The sequence below is a fragment of the Biomphalaria glabrata genome, chromosome 11 (assembly GCF_947242115.1).
Source record: "Biomphalaria glabrata chromosome 11, xgBioGlab47.1, whole genome shotgun sequence".
In the NCBI taxonomy this organism is placed as follows: Eukaryota; Metazoa; Mollusca; class Gastropoda; family Planorbidae; genus Biomphalaria; species Biomphalaria glabrata.
Window position 1 is genome coordinate 22,715,698 of NC_074721.1, and position 24,281 is coordinate 22,739,978.

The 24,281-nt window shown below is 38.5% G+C and overlaps 1 protein-coding gene across 28 annotated transcripts in view; it reads left to right on the top strand.

Moving 5' to 3' along the window:
• The window catches only part of LOC106054873 (poly(rC)-binding protein 3-like), a 370,092-nt gene that overhangs the window by 304,352 nt on the left and 41,459 nt on the right, over window positions 1-24,281 (top strand). For 22 of the 28 annotated variants that reach the window (XR_008773547.1, XM_056003498.1, XM_056003496.1 and 19 more), the window contains 3 exons: window positions 5,049-5,292; window positions 14,088-14,111; window positions 17,688-17,720. Coding sequence is in view for 27 of the 28 variants with exons in the window: in XM_056003498.1 (XP_055859473.1) it covers window positions 5,049-5,292; window positions 14,088-14,111; window positions 17,688-17,720 (301 nt within the window). In the remaining variant the exon portion in view is untranslated. Of the gene's footprint in view, window positions 1-285; window positions 540-2,932; window positions 3,068-5,048; window positions 5,293-14,087; window positions 14,112-17,687; window positions 17,721-24,281 lie in introns of those variants that run through there. The other 6 variants (XM_056003513.1, XM_056003511.1, XM_056003507.1 and 3 more) reach the window with 6 other exon arrangements.

Sequence of the window (24,281 nt, forward strand, 5' to 3'; positions counted from 1 at the left end):
ACGCTGCATGAGCTAAAGCCCCCCGCTCACGTGAGTTAAATCTTAAGAGGTAACTCCCCCGACCCACCACCCCATCTCACTCCTCCCCGTCTCTTTCAGCGTGCAGGCCTAACAACACTAATCGATCCAATGATTCACAGGTATAGGCTTGGGTGAGCGATGTTGAAAGCTCACCGCTTGGCCAGTCTCAAGGGATAGTGGGGGGGGGGGGGGGGGAGGGAAAGAAAACCACTGCGTGCGCGTGCCACACTTTCTACATGCCCAGTTTCTTGTCCGTGTTTCTCCCCCTCCCCTTCCCAGACCACAGCTGCTAGATCCACGGACCAAGCGCAATGTTTCTTCCTAGGACTGTGATTTCTTTCCGTCACTGTTGTGTTGTTTCTATCGTGAATGTCGACATTGTTTAGAGCTTGCTGATAGTTCGAGTGGTGAATATGTAAATACAAATAGTTAGACAAGACAGAGTAGTTTATGTGTTCAACACAATTAGTAGAAGTGTCAATGTAAGGACATAGTTCATATCAATCTGTGCCAGATTTGTAAGTGTAACATGTAGGGAGTCAAACATTTATTAGGGAATAGCAACCAACATCAAGACACTAGAAGAAGTCATTTTAGATCTCTATCAAATTTTTAGTTGACTGTTACTAGCTCATATATAGAACCTATGGTGGACTTTGACTTGAAAATGTTTACATACAGCAAATAGAGCTGACTGGTTCTGTGTGGGTATGTATGAAACAGTTTAGTGTCGAGGTTCTGTGTGGGTATGCATAAAACAGTTTAGTGTCGAGGTTCTGTGTGGGTATGCATAAAACAGTTTAGTGTCGAGGTTCTGTGTGGGTATGCATAAAACAGTTTAGTGTCGAGGTTCTGTCTGTGTGGGTATTTGTGAAACAGTTTAGTGTCGAGGTTCTGTGTGGGTATGCATAAAACAGTTTAGTGTCGAGGTTCTGTGTGGGTATGAAACAGTTAAGGCACGAGGTTCGGAGAGTTTAGTTTTCTGAAGAGGTTCCATTCTGAGCCAGTGTTTTACACAAGACTAGCACCAGAAGTCTGATGAAATTTTCAATAGTAGTAAATAACTCATTGGTAACCAAAACTGAACCCATACGGTGTGATTGGGTTGTTTCCTTATTCAGCCAAACATGGTCAGATATCGACAGCTACAAATAAGGGCAGGTAATTCCCACACTAATACTAAAGGTTGTCCATCATCGATTTCTGCATTGCAAAAAGTAATCAATAAAAAATCAATTAAACACTTAAATGTTAGCTAAAGTTGTTGGTGCTGCTTAGGCAGGAAGTAGCCGTCCAAAACATTTGTAGCAAGTAACTACAATTAATGGTCCCTTTTAAAAGTAACCACAATTAATGGTTTCTTTTAAAAGTAACCACAATTAATGGTCCCTTTTAAAAGTAAGTTCTATAGAAGACACAATGGAAGCATTTTAATGGCTAACTAAAGATATTGTTACATAACATTAAACATTACTTCATTGTATTCACTTAGTGCATCTTATTCTTAAAGGAAGCCAAAGCTGTTACTTTCTTTGGCAATAATACAATTGTGTGTTGTGTCAAATCAAACCAAATTCTATTTGAAACTCTGTAGAAATAAGAAATATTTAAGGTTGTGCTATTCAAAATGAATGAGAAGTGTACCTAATACCATTAATCCAACATCCAGGCACATTTCGGACTCCATAGACTAGAACAAAGTCGTACACGTTCTCCTTCTTACCTAGTGTCATAAAAGAATGGATTGGGTTGCCTGAATCAGCCCACTTAGCAGAGTTTAGGTCACTGATTAGCCAGCATGACTAGATTGACAAATGAAATGCATGCGTAGCGCGTAATTATCTTCTGTTTTCAAGTAACATCTGAAATGTATAAGATAAGAAGCGACTGATTTCTTTCAAACTCAATCCAGCCACTGAAGTGAACTACGTTGAAGTCAAACTTGAGCTGGTGGAAGTCTCCATTGTGGACATCTGGCCCACGTGGTCGAAGACAACTACAAAATAATCATTTGTTTCAATAAACACAAAACATGATCAACTTCTGAATGTAAGCCTGGTCTGTGTCTTGTATGGTAACTCTTGAGTACTTTGGGATCTAGGTTTATGCCTGACTGAACAAGGGAAGTGATCAGTGAGCAAATAAAAACCATTTCTTGAATGAATGAACTTGTCCTGGGGGAATACTCTCGTGACAGAGCATAACAGAATGGTGAAGAAAACATCACCATGGTAACGTTCAGCTGACGGAAACAAGTTTTATGTTCAACAGACTGGGATCGTTGTAGCTTTACTGTTTGTACAGACTGGGATCGTTGTAGCTTTACAGTTTGTACAGACTGGGATCATTGTAGCTTTACAGTTTGTACAGACTGGGATCGTTGTAGCTTTACAGTTTGTACAGACTGGGATCATTGTAGCTTTACAGTTTGTACATACTGGGATCATTGTAGCTTTACAGTTTGCACAGACTGGGATCATTGTAGCTTTACAGTTTGTACAGACTGGGATCGTTGTAGCTTTACAGTTTGTACAAACTGGGATCGTTGTAGCTTTACAGTTTGTACAGACTGGGATCATTCTCGCATTTGTGTGTAAAGACTGGGATCTTTGTAGCATTAGAGTGTGAGTAGATAGGGATCATTTGAAGAGTGAAGAGAATTGTACATAAGACATATTCAGACAGAGAGACACAGACAGATAGATAGACAGATAGATAGATAGACAGATAGATAGATAGATAGATAGATAGATAGATAGATAGATAGATAGATAGATAGATAGATAGATAGATAGATAGATAGAAAATTTAAAACCTCTGAACCCGATAGTTGTAATTAGAATACATCACACATCTAACACATCACACATCTAACACATCACACATCTAACACATCACACATCTGACCTAGAAGGTAACAGACTCTATGAACACGTGTCAAGGATAAAACCATATTTCTGAGCACAAGGAGAACGTTGTCGGCTGTGTGAGTGTACAATGAGGTTTTCTCAGGACAATCTTATTTTTACCTTCCTTCACTACACGGGTGAGAGAGACTGCTTTTCATTAGCCTTCTCTTTTCTCTAGCATACATCTATCTGCCTTCTATCTTCTCTTACTCTCTTTATTTCTCTCTTTCTTTCTTTCTCTCTCTCTTTATTTCTCTCTCTTTCTCTCTCTCATCTCTCTTTTTCTCTCTCTCTTTCTTTATTTCTCTCTCTCTTTCTCTCTCTCTCTTTATTTCTTCCTCTTTTTCTTCCTTTCTCTTCCTCTTTCTCTCTTTCTTTCTTTCTTTCACTTTCTCTTTCTTCCTGTCTCTTTTTCTTCCTTTCTCTTGTTTCTCTATTTCTCTCTCTGTCTTTCTCTCTCTCTTTTTCTTTCTCTTCTCTCTTTTTCTTTCTCTTCTCCCTCTCTCTCTCTCTAAGATTTAAAGACCAACAAAAGACATCATGTCTATCAATTGTATAAACTTGTCTCTTACAATAAATTCACTTTGTATCCAAACATTGAAGCACTAGACTAGAGAAGGGGGCAGGAGGGGGGGTGTTCATTGGCAGCCAACAGTTTTTGTGTTTCCTGACTCAATTATTTGATCCACTTGCTCGAGTTCATTGTATGTGGACTTTATTTGACCAATCTTACAACTATACTGTCTTTGGCAGTGCCAATTTCTTTTGGTTTCCAAATGTTGAACTCGGCGGGGCCTGTATAAGAACTTCAGAACGATGCGCTCTAGATCTTCCTTGTTTGTATTGTCATTTCAGTTGATAAACTTATGTTGTTGTTTTTTACGTTATTCAACAAAACTTAGGGCCGGTTTAAGGGAGGGGCAGACGTGGCTACTGCCACGGGGCATCCACAAGAAAGGGGCCTCCACAAAGGAGATAAAGATATATTATGGCTACTGCCCAGGGGACCCAGGGGACTCCACAAAGGAGATAAAGATATATTGTGGCTACTGCCCCGGGGCCTCCACAAGAAAGGGACCTCCACAAAGGAGATAAAGATATATTATGGCTACTGCCCAGGGGACTCCACAAAGGAGATAAAGATATATTATGGCTACTGCCCAGGGGACTCCACAAAGGAGATAAAGATATATTGTGGCTACTGCCCCGGGGCCTCCACAAGAAAGGGGCCTCCACAAAGGAGATAAAGATATATTATGGCTACTGCCCCGGGGCCTCCACAAGAAAGGGGCCTCCACAAAGGAGATAAAGATATATTATGGCTACTGCCCAGGGGCCTCCACAAAGGAGATAAAGATATATTATGGCTACTGCCCCGGGGCCTCCACAAGAAAGGGGCCTCCACAAAGGAGATAAAGATATATTCACATTTCGACGAATTTAATTTTTGTTTTCATTCTTTTCGCTAACACTTTCAATCTTACGTCGGTTGGCAACAATCACGTGATCAAGAAGTGTCCGCTTCTCGGTAAATGTCAATGCATCTCCGGATTTACGTCATTGTGTCTACTTAGGGCCTTACCCTCCACAAATAGACCCTTTTTAAAACTAAAATAGGAATATTAATTTTTATGATTTAATTTTTAAATTTTCAAGTACTCTATTTATTTCATAATTAAATATGGCTTGCTTATAGATTGAAGTGTTAGTATTCAGAAGTGGAAATTCATTAAAGCTTTGGAATACGTGTAGGGGCCTCCACAAAAAACCGCCCCCGGGGTCTCCACCTTCTTCAATCCGGCCCTGGGTTAACGCAATGTTGATAATGCATTTAGTTTTTTTTCTTGTTTTAAATTCATGTTGTTAAACAAAAGGTCATGAATTACAATGTCAAGAATATTTTGAAACTAGAGAACAGGCTACGGCTTTCATTTTCTTGTCACTAATGGCTACATACTATTACATAGCCTGCAAGTTTCTGGCATAGGGGATATATAATATATATACATATATGTGCTACTATTGAGAACATTGCATGTATATCACAGAGCACAATGAAGACACTGCACACAATGTGATCTCATGTCTCTAAAACTTTCCTTTGTTTCCTCTCTTTAGTTGTGAATACGGTGCCCTGCGCGCCCCACCTATTCAGTTCCCGCCCCTGACGGAGCTCCCAGACATGGCAGAGACAAGTATCATCCTGACGAACGGCCCCAGCACTAACCACTTGCACCATCAACATCATCATTTGAACAACAACAGTCTGAACAGTGGAACTCCCAACGGCAGTATGGTACAAGACGGAACGAATACAGCGACTTCCACAATACTTACTGTTAGGATGATTATGCAGGGAAAGGTCAGAAGTTCAAATATTATTAGACATGCACAAATTGAAATGCTAAATACTTTGGACATCCAAACATTAGATTGCTAAATACTTTAGCCATCCAAACATTAGAGTGCTAAATACTTTAGCCATCCAAACACTAGAGTGCTAAATACTTTAGACATCCAAACATTAGAGTGCTAAATACTTTAGACATCCAAACATTAGAGTGCTAAATACTTTAGACATCCAAACATTAGAGTGCTAAATACTTTAGACATCTTAACATTAGAGTGCTAAATACTTTAGACATCCAAACATTAGAGTGCTAAATACTTTAGACATCCAAACATTAGAGTGCTAAATACTTTAGACATCCAAACATTAGAGTGCTAAATACTTTAGACATCCAAACATTAGAGTGCTAAACTTTTCAAAATACTTTAGACATCCAAACATTAGAGTGCTAAATACTTTAGACATCCAAACATTAGAGTGCTAAATACTTTAGACATCCAAACATTAAAGTGCTAAACTTTTCAAAATACTTTAGACATCCAAACATTAGAGTGCTAAATACTTTAGACATCCAAACATTAGAGTGCTAAATACTTTAGACATCTTAACATTAGAGTGCTAAACTTTTCATAATACTGGACATAGATAAAAATGTAAAAAAAAAAACTGTTCACAAAAGAGGTATCTAACAAGAAATAGGTTTATTAAATGAAGAAACATGTACAAGAAACATGTACAAGAAACATGTACAAGAAACATGTACATTAAAACAAATGGATACACGTATTATATATACTTTGGTGGTATCGATGTGTTGATTTGTTTAAAAGTAAAACTCTCTGAAAGCACTATCTTATATAAAGACCTTATCTAATTATGTTTTAAATATCTTGAAATTCATTGAATTGCTTCTCATTTTACTCGAAAGTTTACCAACTTCCTGCGATGATAACATGGTTGCAGAGAAATGAATCAACAATTGATCTAAGCTGCTAGATCTACACGTTGTATTCACTTCTGGACCAGCAAGATATTCAGTCCTATTACCTTTCAAATGTCTCAAATCTGAACAAAGACATTGTCGTCAATTTAGTTCTAGACAACTTTCCACAAGTCGTAATAGAAATGAAGAGAGAAAGAAAGAAAACCAAAATGCTCTGATCATAATATGTAGGCACTGTTAAAAATGATCTGAACAAATATCTTTCTACTAAATCTACAACAATGTCAATCTATTGAAAAGATCTCTTCTGTTATCAAATGAATGTAGATCTTTGATTTAAATCTAGAATTATACAGCATATATAGATATGAATGATTGGGGCATCCAACTCCTATTGGAATCGTTTCCCTTTGCGTTGTGAGCTGAAGAGGGACATTAAAAGTGAAACCTTGTTTCTGGGTGACGTCAAGGCTACCTATTGTTTTCAATTATGTAGCCCTTCCCTCCAGTAGTCAGGATCTCTCTAATGCAAGCTGGCGCTGCTGTTGGCCAGCGGTCAATAACTGGTCAATAGCACAATCTGCACTGATTTGTGCCGCCACTCTCCTGTGGCGAGGGGGTGGGGGATGCGAATATTAAATGACGGTTTGTGCTAGACAGTGAGCGTATCGAGAGAAAGTAACTCAAACAATACATGATAGAGTTCATGTACAGAGTAGTAGCACACACAGACTCACACTCATACGCATACAAGCACACATAGACTCACATTCATATATATATATATATATATATATATATATATATATATATATATATATAATTCCCACACATAAATACACACAGTATTCTTTGTTTATACCCAACTGTTAGTAACAAAAATATTTAGTAACAAAAATGTTGGGTAACAAAAATGTTGGGTAACAAAAATGTTGAGTAACAAAAATGACCTTAGATTTAGTTTTGTTGACATCGCCTTTCTATTGTATGCAAGAACTAAATGTAGACTGTATCTAAAGAGGAAACCTGGTGACACTAAAACAATGCATTAACTCTTATGCAATGACGTTCCTTCTACACAAACTTTCAGCTGGACTAGCGATGATGAGTTCAAATCCGGGACTATGCAGATGACAATCCAGAACGCAGACTACTCAGCCAGCCGGCCAATACTACTTTAAAAAAAATATTCACTCTATTTTTCTAAATGCATAATAAATATCTATTTAAATAAATGAAAGTAAACTTGTGAATATAAAAATATTTACTGCCTTGACAATTGAAAACCAAAAGCTACACACTTGACCAATCTCCAGTTCTAGACCCTTGAAAGGTCCAGTTTTCAATTGGTCCTCTAGAAGCTGTCACTACTTACCCAATGGTTTCAAAGGGCCGACATAACAGAGCCCAAAATAGTTTTGTAAACATTAACATTATCAAAACATTGAAGCCAGACAAATTGAAAAATCAACAAGCATTTCATAAAATGATTTCATTTTAATCTAGACAGCTAGAAAGTAAATCAGAAATCCTAAAACCAACAAAAAAAGTTGATAAAAAAAAACATCAATTATTTCGTATATGTTGAAGTTTTGAGTTTGTTGACAGTGTTGAAAACCTTATTACAATACACCAACAAAATAGAAACTTCACATTTTTTTTAGCTTTCAAATCTATTTAAATGAAGATTATATCTCCAACTATTAGAGTTTTCTAGGGGTTCTAATACTAGATCTAGATGTTTTACATTCAAGCAAAATTCTCTAAAAAAACAAATGGCTAATTTGAAGTTAGCTACCCGTAAATATGACGTCATCAAACACTGCATTCTGGGAGCGCTTCATTTCATGGTCGACTTAGTTCAGTTTTTGTTTCACTAACTGAGAGAGCGAGTGAAGTAGCGCCATCTAGGAACAAGACATCATCTACACTTGTCTTCTTTGTGTCACTCGTCTCATCTAGGAACAAGACATCATCTACACTTGTCTTCTTTGTGTCACTCGTCTCATCTACGAACAAGACATCATCTACTTGTCTTCTTTGTGTCACTAGTCTCATCTAGGAACAAGACATCATCTACTTGTCTTCTTTGTGTCACTAGTCTCATCTAGGAACAAGACATCATCTACTTGTCTTCTTTGTGTCACTAGTCTCATCTAGGAACAAGACATCATCTACTTGTCTTCTTTGTGTCACTAGTCTCATCTAGGAACAAGACATCATCTACTTGTCTTCTTTGTGTCACTAGTCTCATCTAGAAACAAGACATGATCTACTTGTCTTCTTTGTGTCACTCATCTCATCTAGGAACAAGACATCATCTACTTGTCTTCTTTGTGTCACTAGTCTCATCTAGGAACAAGACATCATCTACTTGTCTTCTTTGTGTCACTAGTGTCATCTAGGAACAAGACATCATCTACTTGTCTTCTTTGTGTCACTAGTCTCATCTAGGAACAAGACATCATCTACTTGTCTTCTTTGTGTCACTAGTGTCATCTAGGAACAAGACATCATCTACTTGTCTTCTTTGTGTCACTCGTCTCATCTAGGAACAAGACATCATCTACTTGTCTTCTTTGTGTCACTAGTCTCATCTAGGAACAAGACATCATCTACTTGTCTTCTTTGTGTCACTAGTCTCATCTAGGAACAAGACATCATCTACTTGTCTTCTTTGTGTCACTCATCTCATCTAGGAACAAGACATCATCTACTTGTCTTCTTTGTGTCACTAGTCTCATCTAGGAACAAGACATCATCTACTTGTCTTCTTTGTGTCACTAGTCTCATCTAGGAACAAGACATCATCTACTTGTCTTCTTTGTGTCACTAGTCTCATCTAGGAACAAGACATCATCTACTTGTCTTCTTTGTGTCACTCATCTCATCTAGGAACAAGACATCATCTACTTGTCTTCTTTGTGTCACTAGTCTCATCTAGGAACAAGACATCATCTACTTGTCTTCTTTGTGTCACTAGTGTCATCTAGGAACAAGACATCATCTACTTGTCTTCTTTGTGTCACTAGTCTCATCTAGGAACAAGACATCATCTACTTGTCTTCTTTGTGTCCCTCGTCTCATCTAGGAACAAGACATCATCTACTTGTCTTCTTTGTGTCACTAGTCTCATCTAGGAACAAGACATCATCTACTTGTCTTCTTTGTGTCACTAGTCTCATCTAGGAACAAGACATCATCTACTTGTCTTCTTTGTGTCACTCATCTCATCTAGGAACAAGACATCATCTACTTGTCTTCTTTGTGTCACTAGTCTCATCTAGGAACAAGACATCATCTACTTGTCTTCTTTGTGTCACTAGTCTCATCTAGGAACAAGACATCATCTACTTGTCTTCTTTGTGTCACTAGTCTCATCTAGGAACAAGACATCATCTACTTGTCTTCTTTGTGTCACTCATCTCATCTAGGAACAAGACATCATCTACTTGTCTTCTTTGTGTCACTAGTCTCATCTAGGAACAAGACATCATCTACTTGTCTTCTTTGTGTCACTAGTGTCATCTAGGAACAAGACATCATCTACTTGTCTTCTTTGTGTCACTAGTCTCATCTAGGAACAAGACATCATCTACTTGTCTTCTTTGTGTCCCTCGTCTCATCTAGGAACAAGACATCATCTACTTGTCTTCTTTGTGTCACTAGTCTCATCTAGGAACAAGACATCATCTACTTGTCTTCTTTGTGTCACTAGTCTCATCTAGGAACAAGACATCATCTACTTGTCTTCTTTGTGTCACTAGTCTCATCTAGGAACAAGACATCATCTACTTGTCTTCTTTGTGTCACTAGTCTCATCTAGGAACAAGACATCATCTACTTGTCTTCTTTGTGTCACTAGTCTCATCTAGGAACAAGACATCATCTACTTGTCTTCTTTGTGTCACTCATCTCATCTAGGAACAAGACATCATCTACTTGTCTTCTTTGTGTCACTAGTCTCATCTAGGAACAAGACATCATCTACTTGTCTTCTTTGTGTCACTAGTGTCATCTAGGAACAAGACATCATCTACTTGTCTTCTTTGTGTCACTAGTCTCATCTAGGAACAAGACATCATCTACTTGTCTTCTTTGTGTCACTAGTGTCATCTAGGAACAAGACATCATCTACTTGTCTTCTTTGTGTCCCTCGTCTCATCTAGCAACAAGACATCATCTACTTGTCTTCTTTGTGTCACTAGTCTCATCTAGGAACAAGACATCATCTACTTGTCTTCTTTGTGTCACTCATCTCATCTAGGAACAAGACATCATCTACTTGTCTTCTTTGTGTCACTAGTGTCATCTAGGAACAAGACATCATCTACTTGTCTTCTTTGTGTCACTAGTCTCATCTAGGAACAAGACATCATCTACTTGTCTTCTTTGTGTCACTAGTGTCATCTAGGAACAAGACATCATCTACTTGTCTTCTTTGTGTCACTAGTGTCATCTAGGAACAAGACATCATCTACTTGTCTTCTTTGTGTCACTAGTCTCATCTAGGAACAAGACATCATCTACTTGTCTTCTTTGTGTCACTCGTCTCATCTGACACACTGTGTGGAAAGTGACATGGAAATAAATGCCAAGACAAAATTCTTTTCCGTCAAGTCGAAGAGAACATGTCCAGGCACATAGTCACCTCAAAGTGGATTGCTAAGGAGTAGGTCTAGATGTTTCTGCTCTAGGCACATAGTCGCCTCAAAGTGGATTGCTAAGGAGTAGGTCTAGATGTTTCTGCTCTAGGCACATAGTCGCCTCAAAGTGGATTGCTAAGGAGTAGGTCTAGATGTTTCTGCTCTAGGCACATAGTCGCCTCAAAGTGGATTGCTAAGGAGTAGGTCTAGATGTTTCTGCTCTAGGCACATAGTCGCCTCAAAGTGGATTGCTAAGGAGTAGGTCTAGATGTTTCTGCTCTAGGCACATAGTCGCCTCAAAGTGGATTGCTAAGGAGTAGGTCTAGATGTTTCTGCTCTAGGCACATAGTCGCCTCAAAGTGGATTGCTAAGGAGTAGGTCTAGATGTTTCTGCTCTAGGCACATAGTCGCCTCAAAGTGGATTGCTAAGGAGTAGGTCTAGATGTTTCTGCTCTAGGCACATAGTCGCCTCAAAGTGGATTGCTAAGGAGTAGGTCTAGATGTTTCTGCTCTAGGCACATAGTCACCTCAAAGTGGATTGCTAAGGAGTAGGTCTAGATGTTTCTGCTCTAGGCACATAGTCGCCTCAAAGTGGATTGCTAAGGAGTAGGTCTAGATGTTTCTGCTCTAGGCACATAGTCGCCTCAAAGTGGATTGCTAAGGAGTAGGTCTAGATGTTTCTGCTCTAGGCACATAGTCGCCTCAAAGTGGATTGCTAAGGAGTAGGTCTAGATGTTTCTGCTCTAGGCACATAGTCGCCTCAAAGTGGATTGCTAAGGAGTAGGTCTAGATGTTTCTGCTCTAGGCACATAGTCGCCTCAAAGTGGATTGCTAAGGAGTAGGTCTAGATGTTTCTGCTCTAGGCACATAGTCGCCTCAAAGTGGATTGCTAAGGAGTAGGTCTAGATGTTTCTGCTCTAGGCACATAGTCGCCTCAAAGTGGATTGCTAAGGAGTAGGTCTAGATGTTTCTGCTCTAGGCACATAGTCACCTCAAAGTGGATTGCTAAGGAGTAGGTCTAGATGTTTCTGCTCTAGGCACATAGTCACCTCAAAGTGGATTGCTAAGGAGTAGGTCTAGATGTTTCTGCTCTAGGCACATAGTCACCTCAAAGTGGATTGCTAAGGAGTAGGTCTAGATGTTTCTGCTCTAGGCACATAGTCACCTCAAAGTGGATTGCTAAGGAGTAGGTCTAGATGTTTCTGCTCTAGGCACATAGTCGCCTCAAAGTGGATTGCTAAGGAGTAGGTCTAGATGTTTCTGCTCTAGGCACATAGTCGCCTCAAAGTGGATTGCTAAGGAGTAGGTCTAGATGTTTCTGCTCTAGGCACATAGTCGCCTCAAAGTGGATTGCTAAGGAGTAGGTCTAGATGTTTCTGCTCTAGGCACATAGTCGCCTCAAAGTGGATTGCTAAGGAGTAGGTCTAGATGTTTCTGCTCTAGGCACATAGTCGCCTCAAAGTGGATTGCTAAGGAGTAGGTCTAGATGTTTCTGCTCTAGGCACATAGTCGCCTCAAAGTGGATTGCTAAGGAGTAGGTCTAGATGTTTCTGCTCTAGGCACATAGTCGCCTCAAAGTGGATTGCTAAGGAGTAGGTCTAGATGTTTCTGCTCTAGGCACATAGTCGCCTCAAAGTGGATTGCTAAGGAGTAGGTCTAGATGTTTCTGCTCTAGGCACATAGTCGCCTCAAAGTGGATTGCTAAGGAGTAGGTCTAGATGTTTCTGCTCTAGGCACATAGTCGCCTCAAAGTGGATTGCTAAGGAGTAGGTCTAGATGTTTCTGCTCTAGGCACATAGTCGCCTCAAAGTGGATTGCTAAGGAGTAGGTCTAGATGTTTCTGCTCTAGGCACATAGTCACCTCAAAGTGGATTGCTAAGGAGTAGGTCTAGATGTTTCTGCTCTAGGCACATAGTCACATCAAAGTGGATTGCTAAGAGTAGGTCTAGATGTTTCTCTCAGTGTTAAACATCAACAAAAGTTACAGACACTTTTAGATCTTGCTCCCTCAAAGTCGAAACAAGAAACGTTGGTCTGATGATTGAGAACTATGTACAACCAGCATCCCTTTACGACATCATCATTGATTCAGAATAACTTTCCACATGTCAGCCAAGTTCTAACGATATGTCCAGCAAGTCACTTTGGAGTGGAACATGTCAGCCAAGTTCTAACGATATGTCCAGCAAGTCACTTTGGAGTGGAACATGTCAGCCAAGTTCTAACGATATGTCCAGCAAGTCACTTTGGAGTGGAACATGTCAGCCAAGTTCTAACGATATGTCCAGCAAGTCACTTTGGAGTGGAACATGTCAGCCAAGTTCTAACGATATGTCCAGCAAGTCACTTTGGAGTGGAACATGTCAGCCAAGTTCTAACGATATGTCCAGCAAGTCACTTTGGAGTGGAACATGTCAGCCAAGTTCTAACGATATGTCCAGCAAGTCACTTTGGAGTGGAACATGTCAGCCAAGTTCTAACGATATGTCCAGCAAGTCACTTTGGAGTGGAACATGTCAGCCAAGTTCTAACGATATGTCCAGCAAGTCACTTTGGAGTGGAACATGTCAGCCAAGTTCTAACGATATGTCCAGCAAGTCACTTTGGAGTGGAACATGTCAGCCAAGTTCTAACGATATGTCCAGCAAGTCACTTTGGAGTGGAACATGTCAGCCAAGTTCTAACGATATGTCCAGCAAGTCACTTTGGAGTGGAACATGTCAGCCAAGTTCTAACGATATGTCCAGCAAGTCACTTTGGAGTGGAACATGTCAGCCAAGTTCTAACGATATGTCCAGCAAGTCACTTTGGAGTGGAACATGTCAGCCAAGTTCTAACGATATGTCCAGCAAGTCACTTTGGAGTGGAACATGTCAGCCAAGTTCTAACGATATGTCCAGCAAGTCACTTTGGAGTGGAACATGTCAGCCAAGTTCTAACGATATGTCCAGCAAGTCACTTTTGAGTGGAACAGTAACTCCATTCTTGTCTCATTCAAAGTTGTTTGACTTGTTCCTTGTTTTATTCTAGTCAATCTGTTCGTTGTTTTATTCTAGTCAATCTGTTCGTTGTTTTATTCTAGTCAATATGACTCAGACATTTCGTCAGTCTATTATGTAAATATGAATACTGTTGTATTTCACTAACTTAAATTCAATATATTTGTGTAATAAAAAAACAATTTTGGAAGTTTAATTATAATTACTTTTTTTTTCCAGGAAGTGGGAAGCATTATTGGAAAGGTAAGAATGTTACACCTTCAATGTAGTAGAATTTAAGGTATATGTAAGTTTGTATGTATCGATGTTTGTATGTATCAATGTTTGTATGTATATTCTGCATAGAAATCAAAACGTTGGACTAATCTTGATCAATGTTTCTTTGATCATAATGGAGTGCCGTAGTTTATGTTTATTGTTCCTCCCCTAACCGGAAGGCCTTAAAAATAACAAAAAATTAAATTGATCTCTTTTAAAGAACGAAACTTTTTTTAGCAAATAGGGTAAACCCGTTTTCACATTATTTTATGTTAGATTCAATACTTCTACTAAACTGGTAAATCCATTTTCAAACTCTACTTTCGTTTTCGTGGCAGAATATTTTTTTTTACTATTTAGAGAACCTTCGCCATATTTGACAGATTTAAACCCAACCCACAAGATCAGTAATACCCAAACAAAGTCCCGCAAGCCGCGGGTCATATCCAGCTAGTATATATTACGAAGATTCTAAACCTTTCATTGTAGGATGTGTTTTAAATAAATCTTTCAAATTTTAATGCACTTTGGTGTACATGATTAGATTTATACAACTAGAATCAGAAAAAAGAAAGCTTCATTCTTGTGTGTAACTTTGTCAATAAAAACAGCTTTGTGTTGAAATTAAACTATTTGTAACAAATCATTAAAATAAACAACAGTACAGCAACTAAAATAACAACAAAACCAAGAAAATAAAAACAACCGATGTGTGTGTCTGAAACGGAGCATTTTGTTGTGAAAACAAACAAACGAAGAAGAAATAACATAATAATAAAATTGAGTTTTTTTACACTTAAACTCTCGAGCGTCCTTGTGGGTACCTCGTACATTTGTGATGTTTTACTCAAGCAGTCACAAAATGTTCATTGCTTCTTTGCTGTAATTGTTTTTTTTTAAATAAATTCAATATTTCAAATATTTATAACACATCTGTATTGAAAGTAACCATGAATAAAATAATTATTTAGTACATTCAAATCAACTAGTGACCTGTACTCAGTTGAAACTCAATATAACAGCTTGGGAAATCTCTTATTAAACCCGTTATTAATTAAACTTGCCATTAAACCTGGCATTAAATGGTGACATTATTTAAGAACAAGGTCACAAAGACAGTTTGTGTGGAAACACAAACTCAAAATCGGCCCCCGAAGTGGTCCACCCAGGCAGGAAAAAAGGAAGGTTTCAATATATTCAGAAGAATATCGGTATTAAATTCTATCCCATGTGGTCCACTCAGGCAGGTAAAAAGGCAGGTCTCAATATTTTCAGAAAGAATATCAGAATGAAATTCTATCAAAGGCAAATGACAGAGAAGAATGGAGAAAAAAGGTTGACAGATCCTGTTTGGTGCCCCAAAGGTCCAGCAGACTAAGGGATAGGTGAAAGTGTATGTGGAGTTTAATGTGAACCTGGCCTAACTGATGTCTTATAATTAGTATCTAATTGTTTTGTAAAGGGTCAGTCTCTTATTCAGAGCCTCAAGAAAAAAACATTTCCGTTTATATGTAATAAAAAAATCACTTTAGTTTTGTGTTTCATACTGGTGATTTTTTTGTGTGTAAATGTTGTATTTAGTATGACAGAACTTACATATCATTATATTGTAATTTAAAAAAAGAATTACCAAAAATCTAAAACCATTGGCTTAAATGTGTTAAAAAAATGGTAAACAGATATTCCCCTTACTAAAATAAAGCCTCCAGTGTTTGTTACTATTAATAGTGAATAGTTGTGTAAAAATGGTGTATTTTTATGAAAAAACTGTTTGCATAATTGATTTTAAAAAAATAGATTTTTCGCTATCAGAAAAGAAAAAAGTAACCGTTGCATCAGAACTTTGAATGGTCTAAAATATCATGATGTCCGATTTTCATTTTCTTTTCTAGTTTCTGATGTTGAAATGTGACGGACGGACAGACAGGCCACACAGAACTAATAGCGTCTTTTCCTCTTTCGGGGGCCGCTAAAAATGAAACTCCATAATTCAGAAAAAAAAAAATGTTAAACTTTAGCAACAGAATAATTGTTCAAAGACTAAACTCATCAAATTAATGACTTCCCAGGGTGATTGTTGACATTGGCAACGCAATCTGATCGATTTTCGTTTCCTCCGCTAAGGGAGAACACTGTGCTTGATCATTAAGAGGTGTATTGTCTCCCCCTGAAAAAGGTTTGCCATGTCAAAGCTTTCCAGTCGTTTTTTTTTCCTAAAGAATTCAATCTGTTGTGTGATTTGACGTGGTCTTAGCTGGAGTGTGTCTTTTACACTATTCTATTGACACTATTCTATTGGCACTATTCTATTTATTGACACTATTCTATTGACACTATTCTATTGACACTATTCTATTGACACTATGGTTCAGTTGATTCCCACCTGAATAAATGTGGTAGTACTATAGAGACATATGGACATCGATGGACACAGAGCTTCACCTCATTAGCACTAGATAAATGTAATAGATATGCTCTCCTTTGTAATTTACACCAGAGGCCAATATTATAACCCAGATTGCCATATCTGATGGACACAACATTCGGCCTATCACTATTGTAATAATCACTACTATTATTAGACAATCATGGTTAATCTACGTGGAAATCTAAAAACAAGGGAGGAAACTATAACAATTTGTGTTCCACAGAGTCTAGCTATTTCCACATCTACTCTGTGTCATCTTAAACCTTTCTATCAAAGTCGAATGGGTCAGGCCAACAATGTTTGAACGTCAGTCGTTTTTGTTTTTTTATAAGAGTGAAGGTCTGGATATTTTCTGTTCATTCCAATGCAATGCTAGTCTAACTAAATGACTGACAAGATGTCATATGATGACATATACACAGCCTAACTAGATGACACACAGTGTTTGGAGTGAATTGACATGTACACAGCCTAACTAGATGACAAGCAGAGTTATAAGTGAATTGATATATATACTAGATTGGTCAAACGGTTATGCATTCTATTCGTCACATACATACATACTTACATACATACATGCATACACCTTACATTCTACTGATAATACTGATAATAGAATGATTTCATGACTGATTGATAATAGATTGGGTTCATGACTTATAATAGAATGATTTCATGACTGATTGATAATAGATTGGGTTCATGACTTATAATAGAATGATTTCACGACTGATTGATAATAGATTGAGTTCATGACTGATAATAGAATGATTTCATGACTGATTGATAATAGAATGATTTCATGACTGATTGATAATAGAATGATTTCATGACTGATTGATAATAGAATGATCTCATGACTGATTGATAATAGAATGATTTCATGACTGATTGATAATAGAATGATTTCATGACTGATTGATAATAGAATGATTTCATGACTGATTGATAATAGAATGATCTCATGACTGATTGATAATAGAATGATTTCATGACTGATTGATAATAGAATGATTTCATGACTGATTGATAATAGAAATGTCTACTGTCGATTCAATGTATTTGTTGGTGTTTCTCTTCAAATATTTCCTTCTAGTTTTTTTTAATCAAATTTAATTTTTGATTGTTCACAGAAAGGAGATAACATCAAGAAATTTAGAGAAGATGTAAGTAGTACTATTCACATTTAACTTAGTCACGTGACATTCAATTTTTTCATGTGACACTGGGTCCACATTCAACTTAGTCACGTGGCATTGGGTCCTCGTTTAACTTAGTCACGTGACACTATGTCCACATTCAACTTTGTCACGTGACACTGGGTCCACAATCTTTTTTTGTTGGTAATAGATTGTACTGCTGGTTGTCATGGTGGCTAACAAATAGAGCTCACTAGACTTGTTGATCATGCCATACATACATTAGATTTCTCTAGAATCTTTTTTATCGACATAACAATAAATCTATACCGAATCTGTTGATCCACACATACATGAATACATCGACAACAGTTTTATTAAAACATCAACAAAAAAAAAAAGATCTATGTCAATCTTTTATAGAAATAGATAGATACCTCTGTGTCTTTCTTGTATATCAACACCTATATATTGCTCACTCTAGGATTGGGGTTAGGAATAAATGAATAGAGTTAGAAATACCTTTTATTTATCTCAATGACTAATTGGTTCATTTTTTAATTGCTTTATATTTTGTTAGGTACAATAAATAAATGTTTAAAGTTTCACACCCGATGGTGAAACAACCATGAGGCCAGGGTAACATAAGCTCTACCTTATGCCTACATACAATATCTGGACTTATAAAATCTTAAGGCGCGTAGGGGTTTCATATCGCCTGGTCCCATAACTAATGACCAATTGTGGCCTGCTTACTTCAGGTTCATTGTAATGTGGTGACGATGCGTTGGTGTTGACGTTTGGGTCCCATACTCCCATTTTTTCTTTTTTTTTTTCCCTCTCTGTGAATGAAACCGCTGATAGCCTGTGAATGAAACCGCTGATAGCCTGTGAATGAAACCGCTGATAGCCTGTGAATGAAACCGCTGATAGCCTGTGAATGAAACCGCTGATAGCCTGTGAATGAAACCGCTGATAGCCTGTGAATGAAACCGCTGATAGCCTGTGAATGAAACCGCTGATAGCCTGTGAATGAAACCGCTGATAGCCTGTGAATGAAACCGCTGATAGCCTGTGAATGAAACCGCTGATAGCCTGTGAATGAAACCGCTGATAGCCTGTGAATGAAACCGCTGATAGCCTGTGAATGAAACCGCTGATAGCCTGTGAATGAAACCGCTGATAGCCTGTGAATGAAACCGCTGATAGCCTGTGAATGAAACCGCTGATAGCCTGTGAATGAAACCGCTGATAGCCTGATAGTAATCACCTGTTTATCTTCTTTTTTAAACTAAGCATTTGTTTTTTCATGTTTCCATTACCAAGGTATATAGGTAGGTATATAGGTATTAAACAAGAAAAAGAAACATCATATTCTGTTTTTTACTTAGGGAAACATCAAAGATGTTGACTTTTTAGCTACTTATCGTAACCGTACTGGGGAGGGGGATGTTTATAACAAAAATATTTATGATATAGCGATAATTACATTTATCGTGGAATATTGTCTTGAATGGCTGCTTTGTCGTCTGGTATGTGCACTGGAAAGTTGTTCGGATGGTCTCATTGGTCTCGGGCTTATACCCTGACATCAATGTTGTTTGTTTTCCAATCGTATCATCAAAAAAAGATAGGCCAACTAATGGCTTCACTTCACCAACAAGCTTGTCAAACCTACAGACACCATGAACGACTGAGAACGGTGGGTGATGTCAACAAGGAGCACATTGAAGAAGTTGACACTGACTGACTGAAAGAAGTCATCGCCTAGTGAATGTTAGTTTTAACTTTAGCATGCAACAACCTTTCATTTAGTGGTCATCGTGAGAGAGCCTCGTTTCGGTGACACGGGTAACAAAGACAATGTCTTAACAGTACATACATTCTTAAGAAAACAAAAACACAACCCTTTACATCGACAAACAGATTCTAAACGAGATAATAGACCTGTTGGGCAATGCAATTTTAGCACAACATCTAAAGGAGATTCAATCTGCGCCATTTTTCTCTATCATGATTGACAGCACTCAAAGAGAATTAAAAATGTATTAAATTAACATTATTTTCTGAAAATGTTTTGTAAACTCCGATGACGAACTACCCAAAGAAATTGCAATCGGAGAAACATTTGTAGGTTTTCATATTTGTGATAACCAGAAGTCTGCAGGATTGAATGAACAAATGCTCTTAAGTAATACAATATCACCATCTTTCTTTCAATTACATACGATGCCAAGACAATGATGACTTTTCAAACTGTACAATATATCCTCATTGGCGTAGCTAGACAACAACAGCAGCCACTTGCTTATTATATTCACTAGATGTGTTAAACAGTAGTTAAACATGGTCGTCAATGGTTCTGTCAGCTGTGTTCATGAACTTGCATTGGAATGTCTTTAGTAAATGTACTGATACATACAAACTACTGGATTTCTTTGTCACACATAGGGGGGAGGGGCCCATCAACATATTCTTGAGCCCGGGCCAACGGGTACCTTGCTACACCACTGCTTATACGGGGACCAACCCTTACATATATCTATATAGCTATATCTGTGAATAAAGAAGAATTAATTTCCCTTGTTGCTATTAAACAAAATAATTAATTATCAGTAATTAATTGACTCATTGGTTATTTTTGTTTATCGATTCATAGTTTCAACTTGATCCGAGAATGGAAGAGATAACGTGTACACACTTTTTACCAGACAGACAGACAAACAGACAGACAAACAGATAGAGTGTGATGCTTTGTAAAAATGTCCTATGAGTTTAGACCCGACTTTTGTAGGTTGTTTTGTTTCTCGATCTTCTTGTGCTAAGAAGGAGACTTGCGCCAATATTTTGCTGTCCAATGCTCTACGGGTGAGTGTTCTATACCAATGTCTCGGCCTGTGTATTTTGTAGCTTAAGTTTGCGCTGTATTTGATCACTAACCCTGAAGACTGTCGCCACTACTTTCTACAAGCTGTCACTTGGTTTCGTTATAAAACACATACACACATTCACCTTTTTGTTTCCCTTCCAGCAGACGTCATGGCACCCTTCCGTCTTGCCTTCGTGTAAAATGTTGGATGTGATTAAGTCTTGAAATGTCGGGGCAACGAAATCAATTCATTAACGGCTACAGCTGTTACGAAGCTGGTATGTCGCAGATTTGTGTCTCGTGTCACACGTGCTGGGAGAAGTGTGTCTCATTGATCTACACCGCAAGATTTAGAGAAAGTAGATTCGGTGACGGGTAGATGAATACTAATAACAATAATACGATCAAAGCTCATACTGATTGCGAAGATATTTATACAGAGTCAATAACCTAGTGTAAATGACTCAAAGCCACCAAATGTCAGTAGCAGATCTATATAATGTCAGTAGCAGATCTATATAATGTCAGTAGCAGATCTATATAGGACACAATTTTTTTTTATTAATAAGAGTAACTGTTTTATAAAATGTCACCTATTGATCTAGCGATTACCAAGATTTTACTTCTTTCTCTCTTTTCATCTGTTTGATTAAGGGTCACAAACTAATCTTTCTTATTTGGCATAATACCACTTTCTTTTGTTTTGTCTAGCTACATACTCTCGCTCTCTATATCAAGAACTCCTATGCTCACTTGTGCTCTAACTTGATCTGTTATTTTTCCTAATATCCGAACATCTACCAACTGTTCGTTTCCTTTTACATTTTACTCCCAACCGAACACTTTTGAGTTCAACCATAATTGATCAGTAAATATTTGTGTGATTCAGTTAATAACAATTCTTCCAAACTAAACACTGACCCTCCAGACTCCTTCCCCCTGAACAGAGACAAATAAAGTCTTCTTAGTTGATAGAGTGTTCGATGTTTCAAGTCAACTTTCTGTCACATATTGGACTCTGTGTCCAAGCAAGTAACATCTGGACCTGGACTATCAGTTCGATACGTGACTCACTCAATCAATACCATTACCGCACAGTGTACAGATTTAATTGCTTTTCATAAGCAGCCTGGGACATACTGGCTGTGTTGGGGGGGGGGGGGGGGGGGGCGAGGGAGGTAGTTGTGTTACATGGCGAGTCTGAGAGCTGGGGGGGAATGGTGTTGATACTTTGCAGATAACTCAAGAACTTTAGCGGGTCGATGTCAACACATCTATTGATATGGTCCAATTCTATGACGTAATCTTCTACGGATGTTATCCTCTAAGTATAGAAACTTCTTTATAAATGTTATACATTACCGTAAGTTCTGGCTTGGAAACAGTATTATCTAACTTATTCAAGACTTTGGCTTGGTTTCAATAGTATTCCATTTTGACGTAAAGACTTTTTTTTTAGTCTTGTAATATGCTTTGGGCTAATGATGGTGTTCTTAGTTTAATAATACAATCCTGAAAACTTTGATTTGACAAGAAATCACTATAGCACTCATCCGTCCAGACTTTCCAGTCTATGTGAACTTTAAGTCTATATCATAAATATGGCATATAGGATTCACTTTTTAGTACTAGAATTCTCTCCCTCTTCATCCCTGTCTCTCTTTCCCTCTCTGTCCACCCCCCCCCAATCAAAGACAAGGCAGATACAGAGTATACAATCTAAGACATACAATCTAAGACAAGACAGATACTATCTATACAATCTAAGACAAGACAGATACTATCTATACAATCTAAGACAAGGCAGATACAGAGTATACAATCTACGATAAGGCTGATACAATGCATATTCTTTAAGTCGACATGACAGCTAGAATGTACATCCTCCAAGACAGTATAAGGCGGAGACATGACAGCTAGAATGTACATCCTCCAAGACAGTATAAGGCGGAGACATGACAGCTAGAATGTACATCCTCCAAGACAGTATAAGGCGGAGACATGACAGCTAGAATGTACATCCTCCAAGACAGTATAAGGCGGAGACATGACAGCTAGAATGTACATCCTCCAAGACAGTATAAGGCGGAGACATGACAGCTAGAATGTACATCCTCCAAGACAGTATAAGGCTGAGATATGACAGGTAGAATGTACATCCTCCAAGACAGTACAAGGTGGAGACATGACAGCTAGAATGTACATCCTCCAAGACAGTACAAGGCTGAGATATGACAGGTAGAATGTACATCCTCCAAGACAGTACAAGGCGGAGACATGACAGCTAGAATGTACATCCTCCAAGAATGTACAAGGCTGAGATATGACAGGTAGAATGTACATCCTCCAAGACAGTACAAGGCGGAGACATGACAGCTAGAATGTACATCCTCCAAGACAGTACAAGGCGGAGACATGACAGCTAGAATGTACATCCTCCAAGACAGTACAAGGCGGAGACATGACAGCTAGAATGTACATCCTCCAAGAATGTACAAGGCTGAGATATGACAGGTAGAATGTACATCCTCCAAGACAGTACAAGGCGGAGACATGACAGCTAGAATGTACATCCTCCAAGAATGTACAAGGCTGAGATATGACAGGTAGAATGTACATCCTCCAAGACAGTATAAGGCGGAGACATGACAGCTAGAATGTACATCCTCCAAGAATGTACAAGGCTGAGATATGACAGGTAGAATGTACATCCTCCAAGAATGTACAAGGCTGAGATATGACAGGTAGAATGTACATCCTCCAAGACAGTACAAGGCGGAGACATGACAGCTAGAATGTACATCCTCCAAGAATGTACAAGGCTGAGATATGACAGGTAGAATGTACATCCTCCAAGACAGTACAAGGCGGAGACATGACAGCTAGAATGTACATCCTCCAAGACAGTACAAGGCGGAGATATGACAGCTAGAATGTACATCCTCCAAGAGCGTACAAGGCGGAGACATGACAGCTAGAATGTACATCCTCCAAGACAGTACAAGGCGGAGACATGACAGCTATAATGTACATCCTCCAAGAGCGTACAAGGCGGAGATATGACAGCTAGAATGTACATCCTTCAAGACAGTACAAGGCGGAGACATGACAGCTAGAATGTACATCCTCCAAGACAGTACAAGGCGGAGATATGACAGCTAGAATGTACATCCTCCAAGACAGTACAAGGCGGAGACATGACAGCTAGAATGTACATCCTCCAAGAGCGTACAAGGCGGAGATATGACAGCTAGAATGTACATCCTCCAAGAGCGTACAAGGCGGAGATATGACAGCTAGAATGTACATCCTCCAAGACAGTACAAGGCGGAGATATGACAGCTAGAATGTACATCCTCCAAGACAGTACAAGGCGGAGATATGACAGCTAGAATGTACATCCTCCAAGAATGTACAAGGCTGAGATATGACAGCTATAATGTACATCCTCCAAGACAGTATAAGGCGGAGACATGACAGCTAGAATGTACATCCTCCAAGAATGTACAAGGCTGAGATATGACAGGTAGAATGTACATCCTCCAAGAATGTACAAGGCGGAGATATGACAGCTAGAATGTACATCCTCCAAGACAGTACAAGGCGGAGACATGACAGCTAGAATGTACATCCTCCAAGAGCGTACAAGGCGGAGATATGACAGCTAGAATGTACATCCTCCAAGACAGTACAAGGCGGAGATATGACAGCTAGAATGT